This window comes from Primulina tabacum, chromosome 4 (assembly GCF_025594145.1).
Source record: "Primulina tabacum isolate GXHZ01 chromosome 4, ASM2559414v2, whole genome shotgun sequence".
Lineage (NCBI taxonomy): Eukaryota > Viridiplantae > Streptophyta > Magnoliopsida > Lamiales > Gesneriaceae > Primulina > Primulina tabacum.
The window spans coordinates 78,899-99,934 of record NC_134553.1 but is presented as its reverse complement, the minus strand read 5'-3'; the positions used below and the strand labels follow the sequence as shown (position 1 = coordinate 99,934).

The window sequence follows — 21,036 nt, the reverse complement described above, 5'->3', positions numbered from 1 at the left end:
TCAGAAATTGGCAACATGGAACGATTGCCCATCCCTTGATTAGAGCTCTGGCCAAAGGAATTGAATTTTAGAGAAGTGTCGGCGCCGGAATTGAAGCAAACGTCCGACGAAGGCGAGTGAATAGAGCTTGTAATCGTAGATCTGAAAATCCCGTCCATCGGAGACGTTATAGACATCGGTGCTGGTACCATATGAAGCGCCTTGGAGTGGGTATTACAGATCGGGACCCGATCAAACAAACACCATCGGAAGCGGCCGGAATCGAGAAAACCGTAGGCGGCGATTCTGTGAACAGTAAATTCGCGACTTTGCCGGATGAATTGGGGAACCAAACGGACTCCGATTGACCTGAAATTTGAACACAAGGTGCGATTTGAGAAGATGATTCTAGTGGTACAAGAGTCGTAGCCGGAAGATGAGCTTTAGCCGGCGCGATCGAGCTCGCCGGAAAATGCGCAGATTTCGAGCATTCAGACGTGGAATTGGCCGAGCAAAGGTGCTCCGATTGACCTGAAATTTTTACAGTAGCCTCGTCTCGTCGAGGCGCATCTGTTGGTGTCATTGGCCGGTCGGAAACCGGCGTTAACATGGAGGCGATTTTTGGGCGATTTTTGGCTTATTTTGGGTCACTATTCACTTTAGAGAAAAAATTTTAGGGGCGAAAATGGTTTAGGGTTTAGGTTTAGGTTTAGGTTTAGGTTAGGGTTAGGTTTAGGTTTAGGTTTAGGTTTTTAGGTTTAGGTTTAGGTTTAGGTTTAGGTTTGGGTTTTGGGTTTAGGGTTTAGGGTTTAGGGTTTTTTTTTTTTTTTAATAAACACCGCCGAAAGCGGGGGGTTAGGCGGACCCCTACTGTATATAAACACAAAAGAAATACAAGATAAGGCCTAAAGAGAGGGCAGGTATACCACTGACCTCTCTAAAAAGCGAGTCTGACAACACATAAAACATAAAGGAACATAAAACCTAGGGTGGCAAATACACGTGCCAAATCTAATCCCTAGGAAAAGCGCATAATAAATGAACATATAAGAGCCGCGCAAATACATCAATACAAATCGAAACATGTCTAAACTGTAAAGATCCGACTCAGATGTAGGTGCAAAAGACAAACCACTTGTACCCATCTCTGAGCCGTCTGTCGCTGTAAGTCCAACATGAAAATGGCGTCCTAGTCCGAGATCGGTCGCAATCCAGCTGAAGTAAGAGAAACTTCAAATCCCAGAAGAAGGTTGAAAACGTATGGAGCTCATAACGTCATAAATCCAAGCGTGACTGAACGTTGATATAAGAGGTAGCCAAGAGAGAACATGGAGAGCCACCAATGCACGTAGCAAAAGCAAGAGAACATGATAAATCCCGACATGAATGGAGATCTGGGCCAGAGAAACCACTGAGAGAGATCATCCAAAGCCACCATAAAACCCGGCAAGAGAACACAAAATATAGAAAGCGGCGGCCAAGGAGAAGCCTGCAGAGAGCGACGCCAGAGAACAGGGTGGTCCAAATAAAAGCACCAATGGGAAGCGTGCGAGAGTCCACCCAGATCCAAGAAACAAAGCACTCAAAAGAGACAGTACTGCAAAGGAAAAATACATATAGATATATATAAATATATATATATATATAGAAATAGATCCAAATAAAGGAAGGGGCTCTGCAAATAGCTAAGAACATCTGTATCTAAGGTAGGGAAGCCCGGAGATATCCGAGCGGATCAGTATGGATATGTGTCTGGTAGTGAATGACCTAACTCTAAGGTATAAACCCCTAATGGTATGAGCCTCGCCGCCAACGCATCCGCCACCGAATTTCCCTCCCGAAAAATATGTGAAAAATGAACCGCCCGCCCCCTCAAAAGAAACAGAATCCGAGTGACTGTATGATGAAGGTCCCCAATGACACCGACGAGAACGCAGGATCTGAAGAGAAATCTGAGAATCGGTCCTCAACCCAAAGGGGGAAAAAAGACCGAGATCGGAACAGATAAGAAGGCCCCTCCAAACCGCCCAAAGCTCCGCCCGGACATTGGTCCCGACTCCGATAAACTCGCTGAAGGAGAGCACCACCCTGCCAGAAGAATCACGCACAACACCACCGACAGACGACTCCCCAGGATTGCCCCTCGAACTCCCATCAACATTCAGCTTAAAGCACCCAGGTGGTGGACAGAGCCACCGGACAATCGCTAACCTATGGGTCCGCTGAAAGGCAACAAAAATTCCCAGCGATCTCGCCGCCTCAAAGGCACCAAGCCAGTGCTTGGGCTTAACAATGAAAGCAGCATGGGCAAGACGCAGATAAGACAAATCTGAGACTTCACAGTCTCCCCAGAAATACGCAACTGACGGTGCTTCGCATCATTACGAGCCATCCAGAGAAACCACAAACAATGAAAGGGCAGAAACTCCTTGACGTGGCCCCAGGTGCCCAATGAAGATTTCTCTTCCAAGCGCTAAGGAACAACCTGAGATCCCTGTGCAGGGGATCGGACACGAATATGGCCCAAAGAAATGCCAGACATAACGGGCTATCGGGCCATCAATGAAGACATGTGTAAATGTCTCCGACATATCACACACTGGCATCGAGAAGCCCAACTCAAAGCCACGGACGTTGGAGCAATATCATCCAACGGGAGCCACTGATGCCAAAATCTCCAAAGAAAAAAAGACATCGTGGGCCTCAACCAACCGGCCCCAACAAGGAGTCAAGATATCAGAAACAGGGTCTCTCAATCGGACAAGCTCCCAAGCAGACCTAATCGAAAAAGCACCGTCAGAACTGTGAATCCAAAGCGCCAAATCAGGCTCGCCAAAGGCAATCGGGGTCAAAGTAATCGCCTCAGGCAACAGAAGGGGCCACCACAGCGCAAAAGAAGATCGAAATCCCAAGCCCCCTCAGACAAAAGTGAAAAACCCGAACAGCACGGCCCCCACGGACCCTCACACTGGCTGGACAGAGCAGTATCCCAAACCATATGTCATCCCAAAAGGACACGTCTCCAAGGCCAACTGCGCCAGCGAATGCCGGGCTCGGCGCGAGGTCTGATCCGTAGGAGACGACGCCAGGTGGGGGATATTAAACACGAGGGAGAACAGAGGCAGGAGCATCCATCTGGCAATACTTCCGTAAAAGGAATCTCGCCCAGAGAGAGGAGCCCTGCCGAAACCGGAACCACAACTTAATAGAAAAGCTATCCACCAGATCTTTCAATCTGCGGAAGCCAAGACCACCCTCCATCACTGGGAGACAGGCTCGAGGACCACTTGGCCCAGTGCCATTTCTTCTCCAGTGTCCGCGACCCCCAGAGAAAAGCGTTGAAAACCAGCTCAAGCTTCTCCATGACAGCAAGCGGTGGCTGTACCACCTGAAACAGATAAATCGGCATGGAGAGGAGCACACTGCGGATAAGGGTTATGCGGCTACCCGGAGAGAGCGTCCGGATCTCCCAACCCTCTAACTTCCTACGAACAGATTGTAGGAGGTGCTCAAAAAGGGAACATACTCGGTTACCCCTAAACAAGGGGACTCCGAGGTACTTGAGGGGCAAATGACCCTCCGCAAACCTGGTGATGCGCAAAATCCGAGAGCGAAGTCGCTCAGAGCACCTCGGAGGCAAGATAACAGAACTTTTGACAGCGTTCACCAGCTGACCCGAACAATTCTCATAATGATGCAGTAAACCCATAAGGCGCGCAAACTACGAGACCCACCATTGGCGAAAATAATGACATCATCAGCATAAGCCAGATGGGGAAATCAGGATATCACAACCAGAGCGGTACCTGAGCTCAGGATGCTGCAGGTAGAGGCGGTCAAGGCCGCGCGATAGGTACTCCGCCCCACAAAATGAAAAGCATGGGGGACAAGGGATCGCCCTGTCTGAGGCCTCTAGTGGAACCAAAGAACCCCGAGAGAGAGCCATTGATGTTCACGGAGAAATGACAATGAGATATGCAAGCCGAGACATCTCCACAACCCGCTCCGAGAAACCAAAGTGTCTCAAACCCTCGAAGAGGAAAGGCCACTGGACCCTGTCATAGGCCTTGGCCATATCAACTTCAGGATAACATTACCGCCACGAGTGGGGAGAGTGAGACTGTGAGTGAGCTCCTGGGCTAGGAGAATATTATCGGAGATCATCCGACCCGGAACGAAGCCACTCTGATTCGGTGAAATAAGTCTCTCCGCCCACACCCTCAGCCGAGAGTACAACAGCTTAGAGATGATCTTATTAGTGACATTGCACAGGACTAATGGACGGAAGTCCGACCAAGCATGAGCACCCGCGACTTTGGGGATCAGAGTGATTGTGGTGGCGGTAAAACCCTGGGGGAGGGGAGAACCCCCTGAAAAAATCCAGGACAGCATCAAAAAACATCCTGATGAACAATCTCCCACAATGCTGAAAGAACGCCGGGAGAAGCCATCAGGCCCCGCCACACTATCAGGATGTATGGAGAAGACGGTCGCACGAACCTCCTCCAAGAAGAAGGGGTCGCAACAATACCCTCATTCTCCACAGCAGAGATAACGGAGGGGAAAGCCGAAAAATCAGGACTCGCAAGCGCAGGAGGGGTCACAGTAAGCAAATGCTGGAAAAACGAGGCTCCCGACTGCTGAATCAACTCAGGAGACGTCAGGCATACCCCATATCCCAGATGCGGAAAATCTATTCGCCACCCTTTTCTTCTTCACACTGTGTGAAAGAGTTTGGTGTTCCTCTCCACCATCCTCTAACCAGTGGCAAGCAGCTTTCTGTCTCCAAAAATCCGCCTCCATGGCGGTGACACAGGCCAGATCCTCATTGCGATCAGACAGAGAAGTCCAATTCAACTCAGAAGGATCAGCCTCACAGACAACCTCAGCGGACCGAACCGCCCTCTCAGCCTCAATGATTTATCGAAAAGGTTCCCAAAAACATCCTGATTCCACCACTTGAGGTGATGTTTTGAGGCGCTTAAAGCTTAGCAAAAAGGCGAGGCCTAACCACTCAAACTACAAGGCAGAAACCAATTAAGCCGAACAGTCTGCAAAAAACCATGATGCCGAAGCCCACATACGCTGGAAGCGAAACGAGCTCGGCCCACGGGCAAAAACCGGAGCGGTGACAAAAGCGGACAGTGGTCAGAGAAAGTACGGGGAAGATGTTCAACACGAATGGAGCTGAAATGATCACCCCAATCAACGGAGACCATAACACCTGTCCAACCGCTTCCAAATGGTCTTATTCGTCCAGGTGAACGAAGAGCCCTCAAAACCGGCATCAACCAGACCAGAATCCAAAATGAAAGTATTGAACTCCTCCATGGGTTAGAAGCCTACCACCACGGGTGCCCAAACCCATCAGATGCATCTCTGACTACATTAAAATCACCCCCAACAAGCCAAGGACCCAGAGCAGGCTTGACCTGAAGAAGGGAAGACCAAAGATCTCTGCGCTCAACGTTAGCCGCAGCTGGCATAAACAATGAACCAAAACACCTCAGTCGGTTAAAAAAGAGGCGGGACACCTTGATGTGCAGTGAATGAGCATGATCAAAAACACACTCAGTCTGCACATCCGCGGATGAAAAAACCCAAATATTACCAGAAAGATTCGAAATGACTCTAGAGAAAAACCAAAACGGCGAGTCAGAATCTCTGGTCCAACATGATCATCGGCTCCAAAATGGCCAAATCTTACTCTGATGCGCCTTCACATAAGCATGGAAGCAGCTGTTGGGACTCCGAACTCCGAAGTCCCCGAACCTTCCAAATGAGGGAATTCATGGAGATCGATGAGCAGAAGCACACGGCCGCCGCTTAAACGAAACTCCCAACGCTTCCTTTTTCTTTTTATTCACGTTCGACATATCAGTATCCTGAGCACCAGAATCAGAATGTCGATCAAACCCCGTGTCGAGGTCATCAGCAGACATACGCTCGACAATCCGCTCACAAACAGGAGACCCCTGTTGAGCAACAAGTTCCTCAAGATGAGAGGAAACATCTGGAGAAGAAGGAATGGAAGGAATCGAATGGCAGCTGTGATTCTCCATGCACTGAACAGAAGTGCCAAAACACCCCCTCCTCAACTGATGAACCAAAGACTGAACAGACACACAAGCCGTACCCGAAGGTTAAGGTCGGTCAACAAATGGGCAGACCCAAACTAATCGGGTTCAACATCAACAACAGGAGCCTGATCCAAAGGAGCATCTCCAAGTAAACCATCACCCCAACCTCCAAGTGGGATCCAAGATCAGGATTAAGACCAACCAACTCAGTAGCGTCGCAAACGCTGAGCCTATCATGCCAGGGTGACAAACCTCAAAGGCATTGAGGAAGTAACTTGATGCGGAACATCAGGAACTGTAGGGGGGGCTCCAGCAGGATGACCCCCTGTGCACAGGGCCGCCTCCTCCGTCTACGTCTAGGGCCATCGCCATTTAAATGAAGCTGAGGCTGTGGTCCAGGATTAAAGACAGGAACAGCACCCTCCTGTGGGTGTTGTGCTTTGGGAGGAACTGGATCTTGAGATTTTTGAAAAACGGGTTAGGCCTCGACGGCCTAGGATTCTTCCCGTGAGAATAACACACGGTAACTGAATGTCCCAGCATCTTGCAGTCAATGCAATATGCGGGGATCTTCTCATAAATGACCATCAATAACCTGTGTGTGATCACCCCAACCAACCCAAACCTGCTGAATGGGAGGCTGTAAAACATCAATTTCACACATACTCGGGCGAAAGCGCCTCGAGAGACATCAGCGGTGTGGTCGTCCATCTTAACAGGCTTACCCACAAGACTCGCAAGAGCAAAAAGAGTACGCTTGTTGAACAAATGCAAGGTAAGCCCGGAAACGGATTCCCGACTGGCGCAATGGGGGATTCCTCATGCAGATTAAATTCGGGAGTCCACCTTAGAAAAACGGATCCAAGTGGTCCCACAAAATGTTCCCCCTCGACCAACACGCGCGCGTAATCTTCTAACATGAGAGAGAAAATGACCAAAAAACCTCTGGGTAAAAATTTCAAGTCAAACGATCGCACTAGTCCCATGTTTCGAAAGCCACAGAAATCGAAGAATTAGGGGACTAAGGACCTGTCCCCGAAATCTTTACCGACTAGAGCATATTTAAAAGTTCGATCAGTGAAAGAAAATAACCTCAACCGGGAATCGGTTACCCGGCTGCCATCCAGAATAGACGGCTCAGGCAAGTCCTCATCGAATTACGCAATCCTCGAAACTTTTCTGCACGGTACGAGGAGACGGAGGTGCAAGAGCGTCACGAAAAGAAACAGTAGCCCGAACCTCAGCACGAAGGACGGGTTTTGACCGCACTGATGCAGCACCATTGACTGCCGAGTCAACCGGTCAAACACGACGGTTTGACCTCGCCCGAGTTGACCAGCGAGTTATCGGCCGGGTTGCAGCAGCGGATCGCCGGCGACGTCATGGGGGAGTACAGAACCGGTATCCAAAGCACGAGGAACCGGCGTCGGAGGGGCCGATTGGACACTAGAATTGGATGAAATCGATTGCAAATCGCCCAATTTGGGCGTTTTTGATCGGAGATGAATTACCTGAAATTGAAGATAAATTGGATTACCCATCGAAAGTGGAGTACACGGTTTGAAAGGAATTCACCAACGGCAGCGGCGACGACGCCGGAATTGAGAAAAACCCCGTCGGCGTTAGGGTTTCAGTGGGTGCGAGGTGTAGATCTGAAATTCCGTCGGAATTGAACACCGATGATGACGGGCCTTGTAGAGTTGGAATCGACCTGCTCATGGGGATTCCAGATCGGGGTCCCAATTGAACAGAGGTGACCGGAATCGGCGTCATGGACAGAAAACGTGGCTGGAGGCGTGATGAACAGTGCAGGCGGAAGTTCGGAGCTTAAATCGGCGGGGCAAATGGACACCGATTTACCTAATTTTTGGACACAAGGGTCGCTTGGAAGAGGCGAATCTAAGGGTACATAAACGGCGCCAATCGGAACGGTAGATGAAGTCGACGCGTTTATGGCCGGAATTTGCGGGATTTGTGTCGGCGATTTGGTGGGGCAAACGTGCTCTGATGACGATGATTTTTGGATATTATGTTCGTTGGGGTGTGGCGTCGGGTGGTGTGGTGAACCGGCCGGGAACCGGCGGCGGCGGCATGGCGGCGGTGAGAGCAAGTTTGGGCGATTTTTAGGGGTTTTTTTGGGTTTTTTTGGGTTTAGGGTTTTTGGGGTTTGGGTTTGGGTTTGGGTTTCGGGTTTCGGGGTTGGGTTGGGTTTCGGGGTTCGGGTTTAGGGTTTAGGGTTTAGGGTTTAGGGTTTAGGGTTTTTTTTTTTTTTTTTTTTTTCCGGAAAACACCGCCGGATGCGGGGGGGTTAGGCAGACCCCTACCTGTATATATCCACAAAAAAACAGTAACAAAATACAGAATACAGAAAAAAAAAAACCTAAAAGAGGAGGTGGATAAACCATAACCTCCTCAAAAAGGCTAAAGCAGTAGAAACATAAATACAAAGCAACCTAGGGAAGGAATTACAAAAGCAAAACGAACCCTAGAAGACTACCAAATAAGCGGCAACAACTAATCAAAAAGGAGAAGCGCTATGAACCGCATGCTGAGGAAGACAAAATGATAATGGCGAGATGATCGCAGAGTCCATGCAAAAGCTCTCATCCCGGAGCTATCATCCTGGAGAGTCCAATAATGGCGATCACAGAGTAATATATAGATCGCAATCCCGCCAGAACAAAAGATATCTAGCATCTGAATCAAAAGAGCAGAGATCTCGATCCCATGAAGTAGGAGTCTGACGAACATGTCATAAGAAGCAGAGGATCCTTTAGAAAGCACCCCATGAATCCACCATGACATCCAGCAAACACCTCTACAATAACTGATACGGCGGCCAAGGAGAACCAGCAGTAAACGCCCTCCAGGAACCATGAATGTGCCAAAGGAAAGCACCAACAGAAATAGGGCAGAGACCCACTCAGAACAAACAAGAATACACACATCATGTGCAAGTGTCTGGACCCACTTGCACAGACCATACGGAAGTGAAAAACAACCTCCAAGTACACTAACCTGCAATAAAATATATATATATATATATATATATATATATGTATATAGATAAATAGATATAGAGCCAGAGACCATAAAGAAAGAGATCCAAAAAAGAAGAAGGGGCTGCAAATGGCTAAGAGGATCTGTTTCTGAGGTATGGAAGCCCAGAATGATCAGATCTAGCAAGGGTGGAGATGTCTGGAGGTAGGGAAGGACCTAACTCTAAGGTGTACTGCCTAAAAGTATGAGCCCTCGCCGCCAAGGCATCCGCCACAGAATTCCCTTCCCGGTAAATATGCGATAAATGAACAGATCGCCCCCTCATCAACAAAAGAATCCGTGTAACAAAATGTTCAAGATCCCAGCACCGACGAGAACGAAGTAAAAGAATGGAAATCCAAGAGTCAGTCTCAATCCAAAGAGGGAAGAGATGAAGATCAGAAGAAATGAGAAGACCCCTCCAAATAGCCCATAATTCTGCCCGGACATTGGTCCCAACTCCAATGAACTCACTGAAAGAAACCACCACATGCCCAGAAGAGTCACGAACAACCCCACCAACAGTAGAGTCCCCAGGACTACCTCTCGAACTCCCATCTACATTCAATTTAAAACACCCGAACGGCGGCCGCAACCAACGAACAATCGTCAGTTTACGAGCCCTACGCAACTGAACAAAAATCCCCATAGCCCTCGCAGCCTGCAAAACACCCCGCCAGTGCATGGGCTTAACAGTAGACGCAGCGTGAGCGAGGCGCAAATAAGACAAAATCTGAGACTTAACAGTCTCCGCGGAAATGTGCAAATGACGGTGTTTCGCATCGTTACGAGCCGTCCAGAGAAACCATAAAACAATGAAAGGCAAAAACTCCTTCACGTGGCCCCTAGGAGTCCACCCCGGATGCCTCTTCCAAGCACTGAGGAAGAGTCTGAAATCACTGGTAAGGGGAATACGGACATGAAAAACAGCCCCAAAGTAATGCCATACAGACCTGGCAAGAGGGCTATCAATGAAAATGTGCGTGAATGTCTCAGGCATCTCACAACACTGACATTTAGACGCCAGCTCGAAACCACGACGCTGGAGCACATCGTCAACTGGAAGCCATTGATGCCAAAACCTCCAGAGGAAGAAAGACATAGTAGGCCTCAGCCAACTGCCCCAGCAAGGAGTGAAGATATCAGAAACTTGGTCTCTCAAGCGGACAAGCTCCCATGCGGATTTCAGCGAAAAAACACCGTCAGAACTATGCACCCAAATAGCCGAATCGGGCTCCCCCGATGCAATAGGGATCAGAGTAATAGTCTCAGCAACAGAGGGTGGGACAACTGAGCAGAGAAGGTCAAAATCCCAAGCCCCATCTGAAAGAAAGTGAGAAACACGGACCCCGATCCCCCCTAAGCAGGACCTGACTAGACAAGGGAACATCCCCACACCAGATGTCATCCCAAAAAGCAACATCTCCCACCCCAATTCTCCATCGAATGCCAGATTCAGCACGAGCCCTAATCTTAAGCAAACGACGCCAAGTGGGAGAAATGAACCCAGCAGATGAAACATAAGCTGGATGCACCAACTGGCAGTATTTTCTCATCATGAATTTGGCCCATAGGGATGAACCTTGACGAAAACGAAACCATAATTTAATGGAGAAGCTATCCACAATATCTTTGAGCCTGCGAAATCCAAGACCCCCTTCAGAGACAGGAAGACATGCACGAGACCACCTCGCCCAATGCCATTTCTTATCCAAGGATCTGGATCCCCACAGGAAACCATTGAAAACATTCTCAAGCCTCTCCATAACTGCCAGAGGTGGCTGGACTACCTGGAACATGTAAATGGGAACCGAAAGGAGGACACTCCTAAGGAGAGTCATACGGCTCCCCGGGGAAAGAGTTTTAAGCTCCCAACCCTCCAACTTCTTACTCACCATCTGCACAAGGGGATCAAAAAGAGAGCAAACTCTATTCCCACGAAACAAAGGAACTCCGAGGTATTTGATAGGAAAACAACCCTCCCCAAACCCAGTGATACGAAGGAGACGGGAACGAGTACGACCAGAACACCTCGGAGGCAAAATAATGACACTCTTAACTGCATTCACCAACTGCCCCGAGCAGTTTTCATAGTGATGCAAAAAATCCATGAGACTGTTCATCTCACGAGTCCCACCATTGGCAAAAATAATGATATCATCAGCATAGGCCAGGTGGGAAAGAAGGAGATCACAACCAGATCGGTACCTAATCGCAGGATACTGACGATAAAGACGATCAAGACCACGCGAAAGGTACTCTGCCCCCAAAATGAAAAGAAGTGGGGACAAAGGGTCGCCCTGCCGGAGACCCCTAGTGGATCCAAAGAATCCAGTGAGTGAACCATTGATATTAACTGAAAATTGGCAATGAGAAATGCAGGCAGATATCATCGACACTACCTGCTCTGAAAAGCCATAATGCCTCAAGACATCCAACAGAAAAGACCATTGGACCCTATCATAAGCTTTAGCCATATCCAGTTTCAAAATAACATTGCCACCAGGGTGGGGAGAGAAAGACTATGAGTGAGCTCTTGAGCAAGGAGGATATTATCCGAAATCACCCGCCCTGGAACAAAGCCACTCTGATTCCACGAAACCAGCCTCTCCGCCACCTCCTTCAGCCGAGAATATAAAAGTTTGGAAATTATCTTATTAGTCACATTACACAAGCTGATAGGACGAAAGTCCGACCAAGCCTGAGCTCCCATGACTTTGGGAATCAATGTGATCGTGGTGGCAGTAAACCCCTGTGGCAAGGGACTACCCCGAAAGAAATCCAGGACCGCATCAAAAACATCCTGATGGACAATCTCCCAGCAATGCTGAAAGAAGGCCGAAGAGAATCCATCAGGCCCCGCCACACTATCACGGTGAATGGAGAAAACAGTCGCCCGCACCTCCTCCAAAGAAGGAGGGGCAGCAATATTTGCGTTCTCCAAATCCGAGATCACCAAGGGGAAATCAGAAAAATCCGGGCAAGAAAGCACAAAAGGATCCCCAGTAAGCAGGTTTTGAAAAAAGGCGGCCCCAGACTGCTGAATAAGCTCAGGGGAAGTAATGCAAGAGCCATTATCCCAAATACGAAAGATTTTATTAGCCACCCTTTTTTTCTTGACCATATTGTGGAAGAGTTTGGTGTTCCTCTCACCATCCTCTAACCACCTACAAGCGGCTTTTTGCCGCCAAAAATCCGCCTCCATGGCGGTAACCCTAGCAAGATCTGCATTGCAATTGGACAAACTAGTCCAATGCAAATCCGAAGGAGCAGCCTCGCAATCTGCCTCAGCAATCCGGACAGCCTGCTCCGCCTCAGCAAGTTTGGCAAAAAGATCACCAAAAACACTCTTATTCCACCACTTCAGATGGCTTTTGAGGCGCTTCAACTTCACAAAAAGACGGGGCATACCGTTCAAATGACACGGTAAATTCCAATTAAGCCTCACCGTCTGCAAAAAACCATGGTGCCTGAGCCACATGCTCTGAAAGCGAAAAGAACTCGGCCCACTAGCAAAGACCGGGACTGACACAAAAAGAGGACAATGGTCAGAGACCGTACGAATGAGGTGCTCCACACGAATAGAATGAAAATGGTCACCCCAATCAACAGACACAAAAACCCGATCAAGACGCTTCCAAATGGTCTTGTTCGTCCACGTGAACGAAGACCCCTCAAAACCAGCATCTACTAACCCAGAATCCAAAATAAAGTGATTAAATTCTTCCATGGGAAGCAACCGCCCACCAGAAGAACCCAAACACTCCGACGAATTCCTGACTACATTAAAGTCGCCACCAACAAGCCAAGGACCCTGAGCAGGCTTAACCTGAAGCAAAGAATTCCAAAGCTGTCTGCGCTCAATGTAGTCACACTTAGCATAAACAAAGGAACAAAAGACAGTGGTCGGCAAAAAAGTAGCAGAAACCCGGAAGTGAAGGAATTGAGTGTGATCAAAAAGACACTCAACCATGACATCCTCAGCAAAGAAAACCCAGATATGACCCGAGGAGTTCGATATAACTCGAGAAAAACCAAAACGACGAGTCATAAAACGAACATCCAGATCAATCATGGGTTCCAAAATAGCCAAGATCTTGACTCTCTTATCTTTAACGTGGGCATGTAGCCTTTGTTGAGACTCCGAGCTCCGGAGCCCCCTGACATTCCATATGAGAAAATTCATGGAGAATGGGCACCAGAACCGCCCTGTCGCTTTTTACGCGACCTATGAAAAGCATTCTCCTTCCTTTTCTTAATATCCCCCATATCAGCATCCAGAATACGACCTTCAGACCTACAGCCATCACCCGACTCAGAATGCCGATCGAATTCCTGATCAGTATCTCCAGCAGATTCCAGCCGGAAGACCAGCTCACTGACAGAAGGACCCTGCCTAGCAACCAATTCCTCTACCGTAGAGGAAGCATCATCAGGAGACAAAGGAACAGGGGATGGAATGACTACTGTGATTCAAAGTACAAGGCCCCAGAGAGCCAAACACAGGCAACTCACTAGTAGACGGGACCCCAATACCATCCACACAATCATCCAACTGTAACCCTCCATCAATAACCTCATCACTGAGGATCACACCCTCAACAAGAACAGACTCCAAAGGATCCTTTCCAGAAGACCCAACACCGGCATCCTCCAGATGACCACATGGAGGGTCCATATCAACACAATCTAATCCAACAGGATCAGGCTCCGCGTCCTGCCCATGCGAGAGCACCTCAAAAGGATTCAACTCAAGAGGATTCTTTCTTGGAAGAACCTGCCGAACTGGCCTCTTTCTCCCTCTACGTCTGGGACCCGTGCCAGTTTTCTGAAGCTGAGGCTGGGTCCCCAAATTAAAACCAGAATTAACACCCCCTGGAGGGGCAGACTCTGTAGATGGGGGAGACTGGCCAGAAGCACGGTCAGCAGGCTTAGGACGAACAGGTTTGGGATTTTTTCCATGGGAATAACAAACACTGGTCGAATGACCCAGCATTTTGCAATCCATGCAGTACCCGGGGATTCGCTCATAAATGACTTCAATTTCTTGAGCATGATCACCCCAACCCACCCAAATCTCTTTGACTGGCGGTTCGAGCACATTAATTTCAACACAGACGCGAGCAAAAGCGCCTCGAGAAGAATCTGCAGTATGATCATCCATCTTCACCGGTTTCCCCACAATTTTGGCCAAAGCAAAGAGACTTTGCTTAGAAAACAAATGAAGGGGAAGACCCGGGAAGCGGATCCAAACTGGGGCAATGGGTGACTCCTCCTGAAGATTAAACTCTGGCGTCCACTTAGAGAAGCGGACCGACAGAGGTCCAACCTGCATAACCCCCTTGGTCCAAAAGAACGCATAGTCTTCTTCACAAGCAAGAGTGAGAACAAGAAAACCCCGAGGCATGAACTTTAAGTCAAAAGATCTAACTAGTCCCAATTTAGCAAAAGCCGCAGAAATACCAGAATTTGGAACTAGAGATCGATTCCCTGAAATTTTTCCAACCAAAGCAAATTTGAAAGGTTCTGCGAGGGTAGAAATAACCTCATCCGGGAAGAGAATACCCGGTTTTCCATTTCGAAGAGTCGGCACAGGCATGTCATTCATAGAGTTGTGCAACTCATCAAAGCTTTTTTTGGCCGTCCGAGGGGATGGTGGAGTCAGGATATCACGAAATGAGACAGTAAGCGGAATAGGAACACGCGTACCTGGTTTGACCGTTTCAGCACAAGGGTTGACTGCCGAGTCAACTCGTCCTTCACGGTGATTCGACTCGACCGAGTTGACTCGTGAGTCACCTACCGGAGCACCACCATGGACCGGCGACGGTGAGGGGAGTCCAGAACCGGGACCAATTCGTGCAGACTCGGGCATTGGAGGGTCCGATTTAACCAAAGGATGTGAAGAAACTCGATTTTGCCCTACGAATTGGGCGTTTCCGACCGGTGGCCGGAAACCAGAAATTGAAGATGGCAAAATGCGACCCATACCTGGACGATCAACCCCTAAAGAGGAATTGAAGAAAGAAGCCGGAATAGTGCCTGAAATCGGCGGTGAGAAAGACGGCAGTGAGGCGTCGAACGGCGTGTTCTTAGATCTGAAATTCACGGCTGATTTGAACTCCGATTGGAGTGATTCCTGAACCATTGGAATCGTCTGGACGAGAGGGTCACAGATCGGGGTCGGGATGGAACATTGGATGTCGGAGTTGGCCGGAATCGACGAAACAAGCGACGGCTGCGCAGTGAACAGTAACTGCGGAGCTTTGAACGGAGATGACGCCGGAACGGGGAAACTGGACGGTCGCGCAGGTGCCGGAAATGAAAGGGGAGGGTGAGGCGAAGAGAATGATGTATGGCCCGTACCAGGAGGAGCGACGGTTGCCGGCGCCGACGACGGGGAAGAAACCGCCGCGATTTTGACCGGAGAAATGAGTGGGTAATCGGACTCCATTTGAGCTGAAATTTGGTAGGGAGGGTCGTCGTGAGGTGGCGGTTCAGATGGGGTGGTTGGCCGGCCGGGATCCGGCGGCGGTGGCATGGCGGTGGGTAGGGCGTGAATAGTGACGGGTTTAGTGTGTTTCTCACCTTTTACTGTGTGTTTTTCAGAGAAAATTTTTTTGGGGGCAAATGGTTTGGTTTAGGGTTTAGGGTTTAGGGTTTAGGGTTTAGGGTTTTTTTTTTTTTTTTTTTTTTTAGCTAAAAAGTTTATTTATTAACAAATAAAACCTAACGGAGGGGGACTAGACCAAGACCTCCGGAAAGGCTATATCACAATCAGAAGTAGGTGCAAAAGACCATCGATGGTACCCATCTCTGAGCCGTCTGTCGATGTAATGCCAATCTGAAAAGTACATCCTAATCCAAGAACGGGCAGCTATACACGATCTGGCCGTCAAAATAATATGCAGCTGGAAAGATACTGTGCAAAAATGGTCGAAACACAAAAGGAGGACCGTAATCCAGCTCAAGTCAGAAAATCTCAAAGACCCAAGGAGAGGGGGACAACTGACGGAGCTCATAAAATCAGAAATCCAAGCATGACTGTAACTCTGAAATAAGAAGCAACCAATAGTGAACGTCCAGAGCACCAATGCACGAGCAGAAGTAGAAACCATATAACTCCCGAGATGAATGAGGCTCCGGGCTAAAGAGACCACCGAAATATATCATCCAGAGCCACCATAACAATCGACAAGAGAGCATAAAAGTAAGAAAGCGGCGGTCAAGTAGAAGTCTGCAGTGAGCGCCAGCCGAATAACAGGAATGGTCCAAAGAAAACCACCGACGGAGAAAGTGCTGGACCCACCCAAATCCAAAGGAACAAAATATGAAGAGTGCAAGTGTCTGGGCCAACTTGCACCGCTCAAATGTGATATAAAAACAACCTCCAAGTACAAAAGACCTGCAAGAAAAAATATACATAATAGATAAAGAAAGAGAGCCAAAGGAAGAAGGGGCTACAAATGGCTAAGAATATCTGGATCTGAGGTATGGAAGCCCTGAATGATCAGAACGGGCAAGGATGGAGATGTGTCTGGGTAAGGAAGGACCTAACTCTAAGGTAAACTGCCTAAGGTCATGAGCCCTAGCCGCCAAAGCATCCGCCACCGAATTACCCTCCCTGTATATGTGCGAGATATGAACCATACGCCCCCTCAAGAGAACCAAAATCCTAGACATAATGTGATCCAACCCCCAACAACACTGACGAGATCGGAGGATCTGAATAGAAATCTGGGAATCAACCTCAATCCAAAGAGGGAAAAGAGAAAGATCAGAACAAAGGATAAGACCCCTCCAGACCGCCCAGAGTTCCGCCCGGATAGTACCCAGCTCCAATGAACTCACTGAACGAAAGCAAGACCCGCCAGAATGATCACGAACGACGCCACCAACCGAAGAATCCCCAGGATTCCCTCTCGAACTCCCATCCACATTAAGCTTAAAACAACCGAACGGCGGCCGAAGCCAACGAACAATCGCCGTCCGATGATATCTGTGAAAGCAAACCGAAATCCCTAGCGAACGCGCCACCTGGAAATAACCCACCCAATGCTTGGGTTTGACAGTACGCGCAGAATGGGCGAGGCGCAGGTAAGACAAGATCTGGAACTTCACCGTCTCTCCAGAAATGGAGAGCAAGCGGTGCTTCGCATCATTCCGAGCCGTCCAGAGAAACCACAAATAATGAAAGGGAGAAACTCCCTCACATGGCCCCCTGGAGCCCAGACCAGATCCTCTTCCACGCACTAAGGAATAACCTGAAATCCTCAGTGTCAGGGATACGAACCCCAAAGACAGCACCAAAAAAATGCCAAACAGGGCGAGCCACCGGCTGCGAATAAACACATGCGTGAATGTCTCAGACATATCACAACACTGACAACGAGACGCTAACGCAAAGCCACGGCGCTGAAGCACCTCATCAACTGGGAGCCACTGATGCCAAAATCTCCAAAGAAAGAATGACATCGTAGGCCTCAACCAGCTACCCCAACAGGGGCGATTATGCCAGAGATCGGGGCGCGCAAACGGATCAACTCCCAAGCGGACTTTACAGAAAAAGCACCATCGGAGCTATGAATCCAACGAGCCGAATCCAACTCTCCCAAGAGAATCGGGACCAACACAATCTGCTCCGCAAAAGAAGGAGCAACTACTGAACAAAGGAGGTCAAAATCCCAGGTTCCCTCCGAAAGAAAATGGGAAACCCGGGCACCACGATCTCCACAGACCTCAGTCTGACTGGACAGGGGAACATCCCTGAACCAACATCATCCCAAAATGAAAGATCTCCATGGCCGACACGCCAGCGAATACCACTCTCCGCACGAGGCCTGATCTGGAGCAAACGCCGCCAAGTGGGAGAGATAAAACCACGAGAAGAGAACAAGCTGGGTGCGCCAAGAGGCAATATTTCCTCAACAAAAATTTGGCCCAGAGGGAAGATCCCTGCCTGAACCGAAACCACAGTTTTATGGAGAAGCTATCCACGAGATCTTTCAATCTGCGGAAGCCAAGACCCCCCTCTTCCACGGGGAGGCAAGCCCGAGACCAACGAGCCCAATGCCATTTCTTCTCCAAGGGCCTAGACCCCCAAAGAAAGGCATTAAAGGCTCTCTCAAGTTTCTCCATGACAGCCAACGGAGGCTGAACAACCTGAAACAAATATGGGCATCGAGAGGAGCACGCTACATGAGGGTCATGCGGCTCCCCGGAGAAAGAGTACGAATCTCCCAACCCTCCAGCCGCCTCCTAACAGACTGTAAGAGGGCTCAAATGAGAACACGTCCTATTTCCTCGAAATAAGGGAACTCCTAGGTACTTGATCGGCAGATGCCCCTCCGCAAAGCCAGTGATACGCAAAAGTCTAGAGCGAAGGCGCTCAGAGCATCGCGGAGGAAGAATCAGGGAACTCTTGACAGCATTCACCAGCTGTCCCGAACAGTTCTCATAGTGATGCAGAAAATCTAAAAGACGCTGCATCCCACGAGACCCACCATTGGCAAAAATAATGATATCATCAGCATAGGCCAGATGGGAAATCAAAAGATCACAACTAGAACGGTACCTGAAAGCAGGATGACGCAAGTAGAGTCTGTCAAGGCCACGCGAAAGATACTCCGCCCCTAAGATGAAGAGAAGGGGGGACAATGGGTCTTCCTGCCTGAGGCCCCTGGTAGAACCGAAGAACCCCGAAAGAGAACCATTGATATTAACGGAGAAATGACAATGAGAAATACAGGCCGAGACCAACGCCACAACCTGCTCAGAGAAACCAAAATGGCGCAAAACAGCAAAAAGGAAAGGCCATTGGACCCGATCATAGGCCTTAGCCATATCCAACTTCAAATAACATTACCACACGAGTGGGAAGAGTGAGACTATGAGTGAGCTCCTGAGCAAGGAGGATGTTATCAGAAATCATCCGTCCCGGAACAAAACCACTCTGATTCAAAGAAATGAGTCTCTCCGCCACAGCCCGCAAACGAGAGTACAACAACTTAGAAATGATTTTGTTCGTGACATTACACAGGCTGATCGGACGGAAATCCGACCAAGCCCGAGCACCCTCGACTTTTGGGATCAAAGTAATCGTGGTGGCAGTAAAGCTCTGGGGCAGGGGAGAGCCTCGGAAAAAATCCAAAACCGCATCCAACACATCCTGATGAACGATCTCCCAGCAATGCTGGAAAAACGCCGAAGAGAAGCCATCAGGGCCTGCCACACTGTCAGGAGAAATGGAGAAAACAGTCGCACGCACCTCCTCAAGGGAGGGTAGCAGTAAATCCCATAATTCTCCTCATCAGAAATCACCGAAGGAAACCCCGAAAAATCAGGACAATTAGGGTTTAGGGTTTAGGGTTTAGGGTTTAGGGTTTTTTTTTTTTTTTTTTTTTTTCTAGCTAAAAAGTTTATTTATTAACAAATAAAACCTAACGGAGGGGGACTAGACCAAGACCTCCGGAAAGGCTATATCACAATCATAACATAAAAACAGAAATAAAGACATACTACAACAGGGCAACCTGAAATAAGCACAACAAAATACAAACAAACCAGCGAGTGCCCGGAATACATCAGACAAATAGAACAAAATGGTGAGCAAGGAGAACTCTGCAGTGAACGCCCACCACATACCGCCAAAATGCGGAAAACGAAATCAGCCTGGATCAAGAGGTCGCCCATAGGGCAAACTCGCCTGAGCCGCCTTCTGCCTATAATAACGCCGCTGCTGAGATCGCGTACGGCCCGGAAGTGGTAGAGATAAACATCCTTCACTCACTGAACCCATCTCAAACTCTGGCAGAGCAGTAGAGAACAGGAGTATCACCCACAGGATCCGGAACAGCAGGGGCAATCTCAACAACCGGAACAGTAACAACCACAGGTGCAGTAACAACTGATCCAGAAGTAGATGCCACCTCGACCATATCCGTGGCCTGAGACGAGATAATCGGATCCAAATCATCGTGAGACAGACTACTCACCGCAGCATTCTGCTCTGCCGCAAGCTTACTAAGAAGGGACTTAAACCTCTGGGGACGGGGTTTAACGGTACCCGAAGTCTCACCAGGACCTGAAGCAGTGGGTAAATCTTGCAGTATCTCATAGTAATTCTTCGTCGAAATGGGCCGAGCCGGATCTTTCCTCACAACAGTCGGCGTCGGGGACGCTTGGAAACATGTCCTATAAATCAGTATCACCGGACTGTGGCGGATCTGACGCAACACCCTGAGGCTGCTCGGAAGGAGGCGGAAGCGGGGAATCCGATGCAACACCCTTACATGAGGTCGGGTCGGCGCGGGCGAGAAGACTTTCCATTACGAGAGCAAAAATCAAGGGAATGGCCCAACAACTGGCAATGAGAACAATAATGGGGAACTTGCTCATAGACCACCTCCACAACCTGACTATGATCACCCCAACCCACCCAGATACGCTCCGGACGAGCCTGAAGAACATCAATCTCAACACAAACTCTAGCAAAAGATCCTCTAGTCCCATCAGCGGTAATCTCATCAATCTTAACTGGATTACCTAAAATCTTAGCAATAGGAAACAAGCTCTGTTTAGCATAAAGATGCAATGGCAAATCAATAAATCTGACCCAAACAGGAGCAATAGGAGAATCCGCCTCAAACTTGAATTCGGGAGTCCATTTCGAAAACGAATCACTACAGACCGAATCGAAACAAGAGGCTGAGTCCAAACCTCAAATAATCCTCCTCACAGGAAAGGGTGAGAACCATATACCCACGAGGAAGAAACGAACAGTATGAGAACCCAACAAACCATACAAGAGAAGCAGATAATATATCAATTGGAGTCAAACCCCGGTTCCTAGTGATACGCCCTACCAGAGCAAACTTAAAGAAGCAGAGAGGGACGAAATAACCTGATCCGGGAACAAAATTGGGAATCCCATCTCGAA

General features: G+C 48.8%; 2 protein-coding genes across 2 annotated transcripts in view; one reads left to right on the top strand and one right to left on the bottom strand.

The window, feature by feature from the left end:
• The window catches only part of LOC142541362 (uncharacterized), a 54,459-nt gene that overhangs the window by 11,550 nt on the left and 21,873 nt on the right, over positions 1–21,036 (top strand). The window lies entirely within an intron of this gene.
• On the bottom strand, positions 8,574–13,284 carry LOC142541286 (uncharacterized). Its single transcript, XM_075647846.1, has 7 exons — positions 12,846–13,284; positions 12,001–12,623; positions 11,665–11,901; positions 11,501–11,555; positions 10,447–11,454; positions 9,586–10,388; positions 8,574–9,020 (listed from the first exon to the last, which is right to left on the bottom strand). The coding sequence occupies exons 1-7, from the start codon at positions 13,282–13,284 to the stop codon at positions 8,574–8,576; spliced, it is 3,612 nt and encodes a 1,203-aa protein (XP_075503961.1).